Here is a 15,454-nt window from a genome sequence, read left to right as displayed (position 1 = left end):
AGAAAGGAAGAAAAGAAATGATTGAAAATGATACCCCAAGCCATGAGACATGTTAACATAACTACCATTCAACAGTACATGGAGTCAAGCTGTTACATATCAGATCAAAAGGGGAAATGACCGTAAAAGAGCAGAGTCAAGTAAACACCATGAGATATCAATAAGACCTAGTGTTCCACACAGGCACACAGCAGCTACTGCTTTGAGAGTACTTTATATTTTCAAAATTTATCCTCACTTTGACTGTAGAATTTATTTCAATAAACTTCTAGGAAAAAAAACAAACTTTTTTTTTTTTTTTTACATAATCTACTTGTTTTTCAATACACTTTGCCAATGTGTGGAGCTTTTATATTCCCTCATTTTAGGTTGAGCTGTGAGGAGGAAATGCACCGCTGTCTTCACTTCCTCATCGGAAGTGAATCTTCATCCTTCATCTTCATCAAGGCTGCCTTCAAACGGACCAAACAAGTCAAAATCTGATGGATTAAGATCAGGACTATAGGGAGGATGCTTTAACATCTCTAAACGTTTTGCAGAGCTTCGACAGTGTGAGCAGAAGTGCAGAAAAATACAAAAAAAAAGAAAAACAGTACAATAGTTGCACTTTCAAACAAATTGCACCACGCATTAATCATCACGCAAGATCACAACACCGAATTCCAGAAAACTGCAAGCGTAAAAATTTCCAGCTGATGTTTGACTTTGGAACTTTTTCTCGGTTGGCGATTAAGGATGTTTCCGTTCCATACTCTGCTGTTTACTTCCAGGCTCGTGGTGATGAATCGATGTCTCGTCAACAATTATATTTCTTTTTAAAGTACTTTCACCTTTCTTAGAGCATCAGTCCGAATTTTGTTTGCAGATATCCAGACACCTCTGTTTATGCTCTTCTGTGAGTTGTTTCTGCTCCTGTTACACCCTCGGACCACAAAAAACTAATCACTGCACGCTGCTCTACTTCCGTGCAAATCGCAAGTGGAACATCCATTGTTGCTCGCACCGCAGTTACAAATTTAACACAATCACACCAGTACAGCAGACTATGGAGACGGATGCCTTGGACGGAAAGCATTGATAAGAGTACAGCCAACAGAAGTTTTAATATAACCGGAGTGCAGATCATTTTTGACTTCTAGTGAAACTATATAGAGGTTGAGAAAAAGAGGGGGAAAACTTGTTATATTGTGTTCTACCACAGCAATGAGATTATTTTCTCATAACAGCTGCTGCATTTTAGTTCTTATATGAAACTCAAAAATGTTCGCCTGTGAAAACATTTTTAATGTGAACATTTTTAGGCAAGTCTCAGCTCCTGCAACATGAAAACCCAGGAATCACTACCGCCAGTGTTTTACTAGATGTGTAGAAACCATAAACACCCATTTTCCACCAAGACGATTCCAAGACTAGTTTAGGGCAGATGCCCGATTTCAAACCGGTTCTCTATTTTTAGACAGCTCTCTCACAGAACAACCGGTTCCACTACTTAGCACCAACACTTTGCTATGCTAGAGCAAACAACCGCTTGGGTCATGGGCTCGTCATCATGACTATCAACTAAAAGGTGAAGACTGTCATCTTTAAATGGTGCAGCGTGGTGCAGTGTAGAATTTTACCGTCTACCACAAAAAAAAGGAATAAACCACGAATTACCACGAAATGCAGCGCATGATGGCTTCACTGGGGTAGAAGAAAAAGTCTCAATAAGGTGAGGAACAAGCTTAGAAAACTAAAAAAGGACTACACAGACCAAAATTTTCCAGTTATGGGTTCTGTCTTTTGGGACAAGCTGGTGTGCAAACCAACAAGCACTCTAAACTCGATAACAGCAGCGGTGCGGGAGGTGAGGGCAGAGGTCACGGCTCAGCAAACTTCCATTGACTCTGGAATGCTATTTCGTTCATACTCTTTTGCCTTATTTCTATCCCGCAATGTATTTCTTGACTGCGGAGTGGTGGCCCAGGGAGATAAAGTTCTAGGTTGTTGATTTGAGGTTCTGAGGACCTGGGTTAGAGCTCCACCTTCAGTGGGTCGCCACACCCCATACTACCCAGCCACTAACATGCAGTGCCGGTCCCAAGCCCAGTTAGAAAAATGGTAGGGTTGAGTCAGGACGGGCATCCAGCGTAAAACCTGTGCCAAGTTGTGGGCAGATCAGATGGTCCACTGTGGCGATCCCTGGACTGGAGCAGCTGAAGGACTGTATTTCTTGTTTTGTGAGCCACTAATCTCTCATTGCCATTACAAAAGTATGACCTACTAGGTATTTAGCCTGATTTTTATGTATTTAAAACTGCCGCATGTCACCCAAACAAGTGTACTGTTAGATATGTATTGCCCAGATCAGTAATGAGATCTCACATCATTATTACATTTGCAACATGAATGTTGAGGTTGCTGTTCACAATATCAATCAATATGAGGAATTAGCTTGGGTCATGGAAGATGAACAGCAGTGAGCCATCCTTGGCAAACCTGTTAACCGCCGCTAATGTTAATCTGCCATCTTCTTGAATTCATAGGTATGTGGACAGACAGAGATTATCTTTAAAAAAAAAATGTCATTTAGTCAATTAACCATGGAGAAGTGTGTTGATTGAAGTTTTACACTGTTTTACACAGACAAAAGGAAGAGAAGCAACATGGATGCAGATCTGCTGGAGTACTTTAAAAGAGCAGAGAGGTTTTTACAGCACAGCAAGGAGATGCATGAGGCCTTGCTGCAGGGGATGGAAATGGATTCTGCTGCTTGATTGGACTTGGCAATAATGGAAGCGCAGTGAACAAATAATTGAGCGTTGTCCTGGGCAAAGTTTCCTTAATTTTTTCTTGATTTTAGTTTTTACCATTTGTTCAACTACACATTTCACTTTTGCATGTGCACGTGTCAAGTTTGGTGGCGTGGAGGATTATAGTGTGGGTTGTTTTTCAGGAGTTTGGGTCGGCCCTTTAGTTCCAGTGAAAGGAACTCAATACTTCAAGCATACCAAGACATTTTGGACAATTTCATGCCCCCAACTTTGTGGGAACAGTTTGAGAATGCGCATCAGTGCACAAAGCAAGGTCCATAAAAACATGGATAAGCGAGTTTGGTGTGGAAGAACTGGACTGGCCTGCATAGAGTCCTGACCTCAACCTGATAAAACAGTGCTAAACCTTGTGGAAAGCCTTCCCAGAAGAGTTGAAGCTGTTATAGCTGCAAAGGGTGGGCCATCATCATAATAAATTCTATGGATTAAGAATTGGATGTTACTCAAGTTCATATGCATGTGAAGGCAGGCGAGCGAATACTTTTTTTTTTTTCCAAAAAAAAAAAAAAAAAAAGGGTAAAAGCACTTTGCTATCCACAACTTATTGCAAAACAATCTGGTACTCCCCAACAATTACTAAAGAAAGTGGCTATTTCTTGCAGCTTGGCAACATCAGGACATTTATTGTGATCGTCAACGAGCTCCATGACAACACCGTTGCAGATTTCTTGAATAGAGTTAATCACAGTGCTCAGGCCTACTCCAAAAAGATGTCTGACGGTAATGTATTGTCTCTCTGCTGGGGGCCGCATTCCAGATGCTGATTGTGACCCAATTTTGGATTGGAGACACAAATGAAAAATTCATGTTTCCGCAGCCAATAAGCCAGGCCTGATTGCAGATGTATTCAAAGGAGTACCGGACGCTATGAAAATCTCTCACAAAGTCTTGTGGGCCAGTAGTGATGTCATGGCCATGCACATACAACAGACAACCTAGCACTTGATTCACATTGGTGGAAAGGAGGTAAAACAGGGAAAATACACAGCCTAAAATCTTAAAGAACTGGAATGAAACCTATCTTCCCCTATAACAGAAGTAAAGACGCTCACTCCAAATCCCCTTTTTTTTTTTATCCTGCTCCTACGTCTGAATCAGCATAATTTATGACGCGCAGGAATTTCCACGGAATGCCGAAAGCAGGTTTAAACTTGACAATCTGCTCAGGTTGGGCAGAGAAAGATTCCTGGGATTGCATAATCTCCTGCGGTCTTGCTGCAGGGTAGGCTTTGAGAGCGGCGAGGAAAGAGGTAAGATGTGGTTACTAAATCACGCTTCTCAGGAGACAGTCACACGGAGCCTCAAACAGCTCATTATAAACAACACTAAACTCGGAACTTTAAATGCACAGAGTGAGGCTGTAATGATTGTGTGGGTTATTTGAAGAAGACAGCAGTGTTCATTGTCTAGCTCCAAGGGCCAAACACATAGCGGGGACAGATGTTCTTTCTTAAAATGCACCATGGGTGATCTGCCGACCAAAGAAAAAAAGTTTCCTTTCACCTGGCAGCAGACCACGTTAATACAATTAGCTAAACTGCAACAGCCCTCACCCCTATGACTCCACCTGCAGAGTCATTTACAAAATGATACTTAAAAGTGTGCCAGTAAGATGAGGCAATTTCTAAAGTGCTATAAACCACTAAGCATGGACTAAGCACTAAGCAACCTTTTGTGAATTCCACACACACACCCTCTCAGGTAATTTGATGAGGTCTAATCCGGCCCCCTTTGGAGGACATTAGGGAATCCCTAAAGTGGACTGTTATGTTAATGGGCGAGTCTGGTGGACTCATACCCATGTTTATTTGAAACTGTTCTTAGGAAAAGAAATAGTGAGATGGAAACACAGTTCGATTACCCGGCTGCGTGTGATAATGGCAGGTTTAACATCAATGATAAGATGACTGAAGAAACATCACTAGGTGTGCTGAACGGCAAGTTTCGCTAAAAACAACTTGAACTAGAAGTTGTGTGCTCGAGCTACCTTCATGGGAAACGACTTCTACAAGAATAAATATATAAACTGTATGACATCAAGATAGTCTGTGAAAGTAAGGCAGCTGGCAGAAGCTACTTTTTGGCACTTACTGGAGGCCACTGGATACCAATAAATAACCATAACTACCTTGGTGTCTGCAACTGCAAATTAATTCACTTTTAGCATATTAAAAACAAAAGAAAAGCATTTGGCCAAGGCATGCACTAGCCAATTTCGCATAGTTACAAAGGAGGTAACGGACATGGTAACCAATATAGGAACAGATATATTGCAGTACATCATAAGTACAGTATGATCACCGCTGCAAGGTAGTATACCATTTAAGAGATTTAAATTAAACATTTATTAAAAGTTAATGCTTGAGATAAAATATGATTGTTTCCTCTAACCTATTTGTCATGTATTTCTTCATTCTAACACAAGTCAGGCCCTGAGTTTGTCAACAGGCTTGCTGTGTGTATTGGTGCATCATCATCCTGATAGACAGCACCGCCTTCAGAATACACCGTTGGGTGCACATGGTTCTCCAAAATGGTTCGGTAGTCCTTGGCAGTAACGTGCCTATCTAGCATTAGGCGTAGGGAATGCCATGATATTGCAGCCCAAACCATCACTGATCCACCCCATGCTTCACTCTGGGCATGCAACAGTCTGGATGGTATGCTTCTTTGGGGCTTTTCCACACCTTAACTCTCCCAGATGTGGCAAAGACACATCAGAGAGCAAGACATGTTTTTTTTTTTTTTTTAACAAGATTTTCGCAGCTGGCACCATTAAAAAAGGCGTTTGGCATTGGCACGAGTGACCAGAGGTTTGGTTATAGCAGCCCGGCCATGTACTGTCTGACATGTCCCCTTTTGAGCTCCCGATGAACAGTTTTGGTAGGATCAGGAGAGTTGAGGTGCACATTTAATTCTGCAGTGAGTTGGGCAGCTGTGGCTTTAAGTTTTGAATACATTCCGAGTTAGCACCCGGACATCCCTTTCAGACAGCTTCCTCTTGCGTCCACAGTTACTCCTGTTGGATGTGGTTCGTCCTTCTTGGTGGTATGCTGACATTACCCTGGATACCGTGGCTCTTGATACATCACAAAGACTTGTTGTCTTGGTCACAGATACGCCAGCGAGATGCACACCAACAACTTGTCCTCTTTTGAACTCCGATATGTCACCCATAATGTTGTGTGCATTGCAATATTTTAAGCAAAACTGTGCTATTACTCTTCTGATTAAACCTTCACACTCTGCTCTTACTGGTGTAAGAGTAAACATCACAACCTGGTTCGGGAACAGCACCATACAGGACAGACGAGCTCTACAGAGGGTGGTGCGATCAGCCGAGCACACCATCCGTACCGAGCTCCCTGACCTGCACTCGATCTACAGCAAGCGGTGCTGGACCAAGGCCAGGAAGATCGAGAGGAATCTCAGCCACCCTACAATGGACTGTTCTCTCTGTTGAGGTCAGGAAAGCGATTCCGCTCCCTGAAGGCCAACACAGAGAGACTGAGGAGGAGCTTCTTCCCGTAGGCGATACGGTCTCTCAATCAGTGCACCACACAGTACTGACCCACACATATGGTTTTTGCACACACACTGGACATTCTGGACATTTGTTTACACTAGTGGCCACTGAACAACTGCACTTTCGTGGTCATTAGTTAAATCACTCTATCACAAGCCACTTTAAATAAAATCACTTTTAATCATATTTGCACGCACAAGACACTTTAAATATGTGGATTGCACAACCCTGGACATTACCATTCTTTTATTACCATTTATATCTAACTTCATTCCACACAAAAATGTCAAAATCTATATCTACTTTGTACAGCTGTTTTTCTTATTGTTCTTATATTGTGTATTTTGTTGTACAGTTATTTTATTTTAATTTTATATTTTATTTTATTCTTTCTTAGTTAAATTCATGTTCACTTTCATGGTATTCATGGCCACTTTGGACACATTCACAATGCACACTTGCACTACATATTTATATTTTCATCTATGGATGCCACTGCACAAATCACTTTAAATAAGACACTTTACAAAGTCACTTTTTATGCATATTCGCACACCCCAGCCATTTCAAAACTTCTGTTTTTGACAAATTTCTATTTCTATTTTCTTTTCTATAGTTTTTTTATTTGTTATATTGATATTTTGTTCTTATATGGATATTCTGTTATGCTTATTTGTAAAGTATACTTTGTACAGTACATTTCTCTAGTTAATCTTATTTTCTAACGTATTTCTTTTATTACAGTATATTTTGCTTTGTACTGTACATATTTTACTAGTTAATTTTATTTGGTAATGTATTTCTTTTATTCATATTTATTTTCTTACATATAAGCTTTTATTATTTTTTAAGGTTACTGACAGTCGTGTAAGCATTGCACTGCATATCGTACTGTGTATGAGACAAATAAAATTTGAATTTAATGTGCAATCAATGAAGATTGGCCACCAGACTGGTCAAATTTAGACAGGAACCCTCCAACACTAAATTGGCCAGGGTTTCAGTTTCGTTGTCTAACCCCTATATTATAGTACTATATTTATTGTGAAGCATTATATATTGATATGATAGTAATATTAAATACATCATACTGTTTTTAGTGTGTATACATTTTTGGCTGACTCTGTGCGCATATATATATATAAAAACATGCGGTTTTTTCACACTGTTTGCAAAATCTCCCCAGTAAGTCATTTAAATATTAATGAGACCTGACAATGATTTAAAATGAATAGACGAATGAATGGAACAATGAGCACTATGAATATTCATGAGATCAGCCATTCTCTGCTCTTTACTGAACAGCCTAAGACGTGTAAAACTTTTGTTCTTAAACATGAATGGGGATATAAAAGCAGGAATACTCATTATACACTTCAAAGCAGAACTGTTTAAACTGGGATGGCAAAGAAGATGACTGCGCGTTTAATCCTTACCCATCCAGACCTCTCCAAAGCAGCCTTGGCCCAGTTTGAGTTCCAGACGGAGCGATTCACGTGGGATCTCCCAGGCGTCTTTAGCCAGGCCCTGAGTCTGGGGCTTCACAGTCGGACAGACAGTAGTGAGCCTGTAACAGAGTCCGTCTGCGTGCTCTAAACACAGACACGCAGATGAGACAACGGGGAGGGGTTAAAGCGTGTAAACACAGGTGGTAGTCTGGAGGCTAAACAAAGAGCGATTTATATTATGTGTCTTTTAAAAATGCATTACTTTAATATTGGTATGTTCAAGTTTAGGGTGTTTGTGTGGTTAAACAGTATATTATTATTACAGTCAAATAGTTAATTGCAGGTCTGTATGTACAGACAAACAAAACTACACATGAACTACCAGATTCCATTTAGATCAGTCACAGCAACCATAACAACGAAACCACTTACGGTAGCCGTTTTTATTTTTTATTTTATTTTTTTTTTTTAGAACAAGACTCAAGAAACATGTTAAAAAAACATTATACATACATACATAAAAGAAAAACATGCACAGTTGGGAATAAAAGGAACGGAAATGTTGGGGGGGGGGGGGGGGGGGTTGGGGGGCGGACGGAGAATTTTATCCCTTCCATTAAATCATGTGTCCAGACGACACACTGATGGATAGAACATGGATCAGTAGCTTTTACACAAACGTGTGTAGTCTGTCTTTTTAAATACACAATGTCTTTAACAAGTGGCCACAAAGTAAATACAGTGGTACCTCGACATACAGTCCGAACGCTCCGCCTCAAGATTTTTCACCTTAAGTGATGATGCGAGGCATTTTCGGCATACGAGTGCACGCACATCTGGGAGCCGTTCAAAACTTGTTTCAGTGGAAAGCAATTATGCATGTTGTGCGAGAAGCAAGCACGGTTCAAGAAGAAAAGGAAGCCACTTTCAGTTTTGTGTTTTGAAGCAGCTGGTGCCAAGAGGAAAGAAAGAAGGTTACGTGAGGACTACTGTGTATTTATTTCATATTTACCTTCATTTAAATGTCTTCTCTAGACGTTTTATTGTTTTTATAGGCAGAAACACTATGATTATAGTGTTGGTAATTGGTAATATTGGTAATATTTTTGGCTATATATATATATATATATATATATATATATATATATATATATTTAATTGATATATAAGATACCAAGCAGAAGCATTATATATGTTATTATATATGGAAGACGAGTCATGTCAACTAGACTTCTTTCTTATAAGGCAGAAACGCTTCACTACTCATCCAAGCAGCTTCTTCAGTCTCAGGGGAGTTCATTTCAAACCCACCAACACACTCAGACAGAGACTCATCCCCCCGAAAGACCGGACACCAAAACATATAATATATTTGGTGCAATGCAGTGAAATGCTCAGATCTCTACAAAACAACCTCTACACTTGCAGATGTACCAGCAGAGAAAGTGCAACAGCTCAGTGTACCTTCACCTGAAGGACAAAGGGCACATGTTTGAGGATGAGAATGTACAGACAGAGAGGATCTATGGTTCTAGAGAGGGGTAAAGCCATCTATGTGTACAGTAAGTGGAAGGTCTTAGGGACAAACAGATCATTATTTTTCATGCTGATCCTTCATAAATCCCCAGGAAGATCAAGACCTCTTCACAGGTCCACCAGGTAAGCCACACTTAAGGTGTAGCGACCCGAGAGAGTAAAGGGAGTCCTTAACGACTCCCCCTAATCTCTTTCCTCTACTCTCCCTCCTTATCTCACCAGGGGAGGATCCTCTGAATGAAGAAGCCACTTGGATGAGTAGCGAAATGTGAAACGTTTCCACCCAACAAGAAAAAAATGGTCTCAAACGTATGGACACCACCGACAACCCAACACCCCTCTTCTTGATGGGTTCTTGATGAAAGGAACAAACACTGGTACGAACACTGACCAAGAATATGGAAACGATGGAACAACTCACAGAATAAACAGATAATTTAACTGAATTCTGGACCTACTGGAGTTCAAATAATAATCAGGGTTAAACGGGACATTTTTCCGCCCAGACTTTTTCAGTATTTTTAGTAACTTTATCCTGGTCAGGCTCACTGAGAATCTCAAGAGATCTCAAAGAATGATTGTGAGGCAGGAAAATGTCCTGTCCAGCATATGGCACCGTAGATGCAAGTATTTTTATACTCATTCACAACCAGAGGAAACTGTAGCATAATCGAGGCACCAACTAACATTTTTGGGGGCCGAAAGGAAACCAGCATAACTGAAGAAATTTTCATTTCCACAAATCCACACCACTCCAAATCAACCCGTCTCTTTTTTCCCTTCTTCCCTAAAGTCCTAGAAAAAAAATAATCTCGCGAGTCTTTCCACGACATTGTGTATAAACCGCGATCTACTTCCGTTCTCATGTACGATCGTCTCCCATATCCAATTCGATCTGTGCAGGTTCCTGAGAGTGGAGCGCTTGTGTTCTCAGTGATCAAAATGAACCAAACTTTCTCGGAATGGATCCAGGGTGCCAATATAGTACCGTTTTATTTCAATATAAAACACTGTATAAAATCTACAACATACAAACTTTTTATTCCCGTTCAACGTACCTGTATAGTGTTTGACCAGTTTCTGCAGTGTATCAAACTGGGCTCTCGTGGTGATGTAGTAGCCACCGTTATCGAGCTTGCGGATTTTGTAGTGTTTCACATTGTCACCCTTCATGTCATCCCAGTCACGTATGGAGAGAGAGTAGGCTCCTGTCAGAAAGAAAGAATTCACACAATCTTTACACACGATGCTATCAGAGGGGTCAGACACCCGAAAAGAAAAAAAACACTACAGACCTTTTGTTGTCTCGCTCTCCCTGACCAAGAACGTCCCTCTCTGGTTTCCAGGAACCAGTAACAGTCGCTCGGCATCTTTGCGTCCCATTTTCCCAAAGTACCATCTGTAAAAAAAAAAAAAAAAAAAAAAAAGACAAAAAAATTAGCTTTTAATCACAGACTGGCTGCATCATTAAACTCCTGCGAGCTTGTATGTGAAGTAAAGGTAAAAGTTACAACTGATGAAATTGCATATGCACGTTCTTTTCTAAACAAGCAGATCTTATTATTTATCACCTAGTTATAACATTCAGCATTAATCATTTAAACTACAAAGCTATTATTAGCACGCAGTGTCACGCAGGAGGGCGGCAATAATCCTCCATCATCTCTTTTCATCTACACACGTGCCAAATAATCGTCATAAGCAGCAATCTCTAGTGATTTAATATACTCGCTTGTATCATCATCATCATCATCCTCCTCCTCCATGTCCACATTGCACATCTGTTCATTTTTTTTGTTATTTTATCCCAAAAAAATGGCTTTGATGGTATGATTACCTCTCGCCATGTGCATCAAGGGTTTATTAAAAAAAATCTATATATTTCATTTATTTATTTGTATTAAAAATAAAGAGAAGCTGTCTGCTGGACTGCTTTACCACATTACTGCATCTGTCGCAGTGTTAATTCACTTGGAAAAAAGAAAAGACATTATGACTCTCCTCTTCAGTGGGAGGACAGCACAGAGACATGCATTAATGCATCCAGTGAAAAATCTTAATGTTAAAGAGAGAGAGAGAGAGAGAGAGAGAGAGAGAGAGAGAGGCCTTTTTGTTATCTCATCATGCGTGCTCCTTGGTGGTTCGCGAGCGCCAGGCTGTTGCGACGTGATGCCGATCACATACTCTTAATTACGCAGAGGGTAGAAGTGGCAGCTCATAAAAGGAGAGCAGGAGGAGAGGAGTATCTTACTCTTCAGCTTGGATGGAGTCTGCAGGGGCCACGTAATTGCTGGGAATGTAGCCCTTCTTGCCTGTGTTGATGGAACGGGCCTCCCACCAGTCTCCCTCTCTGTGGAAGTCAGCCAGCACATAAACAGCATTAATATACATACGCAGAAAGCCCTGTAATATTAATAAAAACCTGGCTGGCTGAGATATTAACCCCACCGGGGGGGGGGGTGGGTGGGGGGGGGGGGGGGGGGGGGGTGAACCCTGGTTAGTTAAAGGATTTAGATAAAAACGACCATGATCACTATAGTGGAATTTTGCTTTATGCTGGTATTAAGAGACAAAACTGGATGCCTGAACGAACAGACAGACAGCTCTGTCGAAGAAGACGAGCATTAACCCAGATACAGTATCTATCTGCACCAGGCTGCAATGCAATGACATGTATATATATATTCAAAATCCTGTTAAACGCATTGCATTTTAGGCTGCTGGATCATCTTTCATCCCAAAGCAGGAAAGAAAAAGAAAAAAAAAAAAAATCCATCAATGTACAGTAGCTCTAGGCACAGATAGACAGGCGAGTAGTACACTCACGTGTTGTTGATGATCTGGAATCGATCGCCTTTTTTGAATGAGAGGTCGTCGGATGTCCTGGCCTCATAGTCGTATAAGGCCACAAAAAACGTCACGCCACCTAGAGAAAAAAAAAAAAAAAAACAGAGTGGAATCACATTCACCATGATGAACTTGGTACAAAGATCTAACTGCATACGGTTAAACATCAATTGGCTTGACAAGTAGAAGAAGTCACAGACTTGAAGCATAAAGATTCCGGTCCTTAAGATAATAAACTTAAGCTGAGGATTTATAGAAGCCCAAAGGAATTACTAAGTGAAATCAGTTACTAATAGACTTTCCCATGTCTGTAATTACATGAACAGCTCATCCTACATGTGGTAGGAATGGGTGCAGACTGACGGATGAAGCTCGGTGTTACAGATGATCTCAGACGGAATAAATATCTCCTAAACACCAGATTGTCCCTCATGGAAACAGACCTCTACTCTTTCAAATCATACCACCTTTGATTAGGGTACATAACGTGGTGGCTGGGTCATGTGTGAAAAGGATTCCTCATTGTCCCCGAACCACTCTTTCCCAATTTGTCCTGGAACAAGCCTGTGCCATCACGTAAAGCTCCTTAGATGTGATAACCTGGTCACATTCTGTACATTCAGGTCGTTAGCGGACTCAGGTCGTAAGCCTAGACCTGACCAACCCCAGATCATAACGCTGCCTCCAGAGGCTTGTACAGTGGTCTCTACGCGCGATGGGTGCATTGCTTCATGCGCTTCCCTTCATTCTGGAATAGATCAGATTGACCTCATTAGATCACATGACCTTTTTCCATCTGAACTAATACAAATGCAAACCTAAATAGTAGGGTGTCCATGAGGACTGGGACACCATAGGACCCAGGAGGTTTTTACCATCATGCTGGGGCCACATCTGGGGCACTGGTGGTTTAGTGATACTGAGAAGCCAGGTTCAATTCCCACCGAATACCCAAACCCAAGGCTCGGGATGCGATGCCAGTTGCGATGAGGGTTGCGTCAAGAGGGAATCCGGCATAAAACCCGCGCCAAGTTGTTGTGCGGATCAGGGGGTTCCGCTGTGGTAACCCCTCGATGTATGCAGCCGAAAGATGAACAAGTCGCTGCCACATCTGAGGCTCTCGGGACGAACCAAAGCCATGTTAATGCTTAGCGTTCATTCTTTTATCTTTAGTAACTGCCTCAAGGGAACTGGTTTAAATTAGGCGTCCAGTTTGTCAATATTTAGAAAATTAGAACCACCCAAATTCCAGGAGGTCGTCATTGGGCCGCAACAACACTGGGTTTTAATCCAATTACAGATATATTTAAATTAAGCACTAATTAGGTACACATAGTGGCAGAGTGTTACACCCTTAGTATCAGCTCACATGACATGGTACAGTATGTCTGCTGTTAAGAGGTTTATAAGGGTTTAATAGACCAACAAAACACCTTGATCATTCCCTTATGTCGCAGAAGCTGAGAAAAGTCTGGTCCATGTTGAGACACAGCCAGTCCCTCCCTTTTCTAAAGAATTTTAGCCTTGAGAAAAAAAAAATTAAAAAAAATCTCAGAATCTCCCTTGTCCCAGGACACAAAATGTCCGAATTCACTTGCTAAATGTAACAAATGTGATCTATGAGAAGTTTATGGATGTCGAACAAAGATTTAGTTATCAGCGGGCTCTTTCTGGGTGCAGACAGAACAACAAATATGCCAGTGGAAAGTGCTGAAAAGAGACGAGAGGCATCAATAGAGCTTATTCACGAACGTGCCCGGGGAGATGAAGAGACCGAACAGAGGAAACCGAACAGAAGCGGATGGCATTAGCATCGCTCTTTATTCCACATGCACGACTGTAACCGAGCGAGACGTATTAGTGCAGAATTTGCGTCAGTGGGGTCGTTTGCATAAATTCCGGCCTCCGTAAGGTATAAATTTAAAACGCTGTTGTGACAGTAATAAAAGTGCTACTTTGGGGAAATCTTGAGGAAATGAGTGAGCGACTCAAGGACTGATCCACAATAAAGTTGATGCAAATGTGTTTGGTCTCTCACGTGTATAATGTGTTATATTATTCGTTAATCTCAGCATGAATGTCTCACAAGCATGTTTTCTTTTCGACATTCCTACTCGCATTGTAAAGTTTCCTCTGATGAAGAATTTCAGCCTGAAACTCTAAAAGCTTATTTTCTGAATCAATTTTCATGCATTTTTCCTTTTCACTTTTTTTTTTTTTTACTTTTTCTTCTATTAGTCCTTAGAACCATTTAAAGAACCCACATTTAAAACGTCATAACCGTTTCATCAGATCATAAACACACCATCCTCTTTCTTGGAATTGACCCATGTTTATACACGAGCTGTCCTAATAACTTCCTGGAAATGAACTAGGCCCGAGTGTACCAGCACATCAATATTCCCTAGATTTCGCCTTGAAGGCTGTGTAACCCTTTTCCCATTACTTTTTTGGGCTTTAGAGTGTTTTTTCCAAGTCAGGGTTGCACAGATTAGCTAAAATGGTTGTTAAAACCTTCCGCTAATCTCCTGTCTCACCTGTTGTCCTGATGTACCAGGAGGATTAATGTGGAAAATGTTACAAAATATGGAGAAAGATATTAAACATAAGTTTTAAGGCAGATTATTAGAGCAGCACCTTATATAATAATAATATATATACCTTATATTCCGCTTTAGTTTTTTTTGCATATAATGGATAATTTTTTTTCCTCCTTTGCAAACAAACAAAAAAAATAATAATAAAAAATGCTGGCTTTATATTCTTTTTCTTCTTTCGGCTATTCCCTTTATATTCTATTCTCTCAATAATTCATGAGAGGTGAGGAAATCTTTCTGGATTTGCTTTAAAACAAGAACGAAAACATAATTTTTATTCACCTTCTGATTTGTATTTATTTCTACATTGTAAAACTATGCGGAAGACATCTGAAATATGCAATAATCTTTAAACAGCTGATATGGAGATGTATCTGCTACTTATGCTCTGTAAAGCAACTGGAACTTTGCACATTGCTCTACTTGTGACTAGACATTGTTTATCTATTTCAAGGTTATTTTATATAACTTGTACACATTGTAAATTTTACAGCCTCGAAGTCTTCTATATTTGTATAATGTTTATTATATTCTCATATTTTATCTTCTTTATTTAAATACAATTTTCTTTTTTATACTCCATTTTTTTATTTTATTATATTTTTAATTCACGTTCCTCATTTGAATTCTCCATTTTTCTTTTTTTAATTTTATTTCATGGGAGGTCATATAAGCATCTCACTGTAT

The 15,454-nt window shown here is 40.3% G+C and overlaps 1 protein-coding gene across 1 annotated transcript in view; it reads right to left on the bottom strand.

The window, feature by feature from the left end:
* Positions 1-15,454, bottom strand: part of yes1 (YES proto-oncogene 1, Src family tyrosine kinase) — a 56,590-nt gene that overhangs the window by 12,996 nt on the left and 28,140 nt on the right. The window contains exons 3-7 of the mRNA XM_053492876.1: positions 12,150-12,249; positions 11,575-11,673; positions 10,619-10,722; positions 10,382-10,531; positions 7,776-7,931 (exon numbers count right to left, since the gene is read on the bottom strand). Of these exons, the coding sequence (XP_053348851.1) occupies positions 7,776-7,931; positions 10,382-10,531; positions 10,619-10,722; positions 11,575-11,673; positions 12,150-12,249 (609 nt within the window). The remainder of the gene's footprint in view (positions 1-7,775; positions 7,932-10,381; positions 10,532-10,618; positions 10,723-11,574; positions 11,674-12,149; positions 12,250-15,454) is intronic.

The sequence above is a fragment of the Clarias gariepinus genome, chromosome 1 (assembly GCF_024256425.1).
Source record: "Clarias gariepinus isolate MV-2021 ecotype Netherlands chromosome 1, CGAR_prim_01v2, whole genome shotgun sequence".
Classification (NCBI taxonomy): domain Eukaryota; kingdom Metazoa; phylum Chordata; class Actinopteri; order Siluriformes; family Clariidae; genus Clarias; species Clarias gariepinus.
This window is presented reverse-complemented; position numbering and strand designations above follow the sequence as displayed.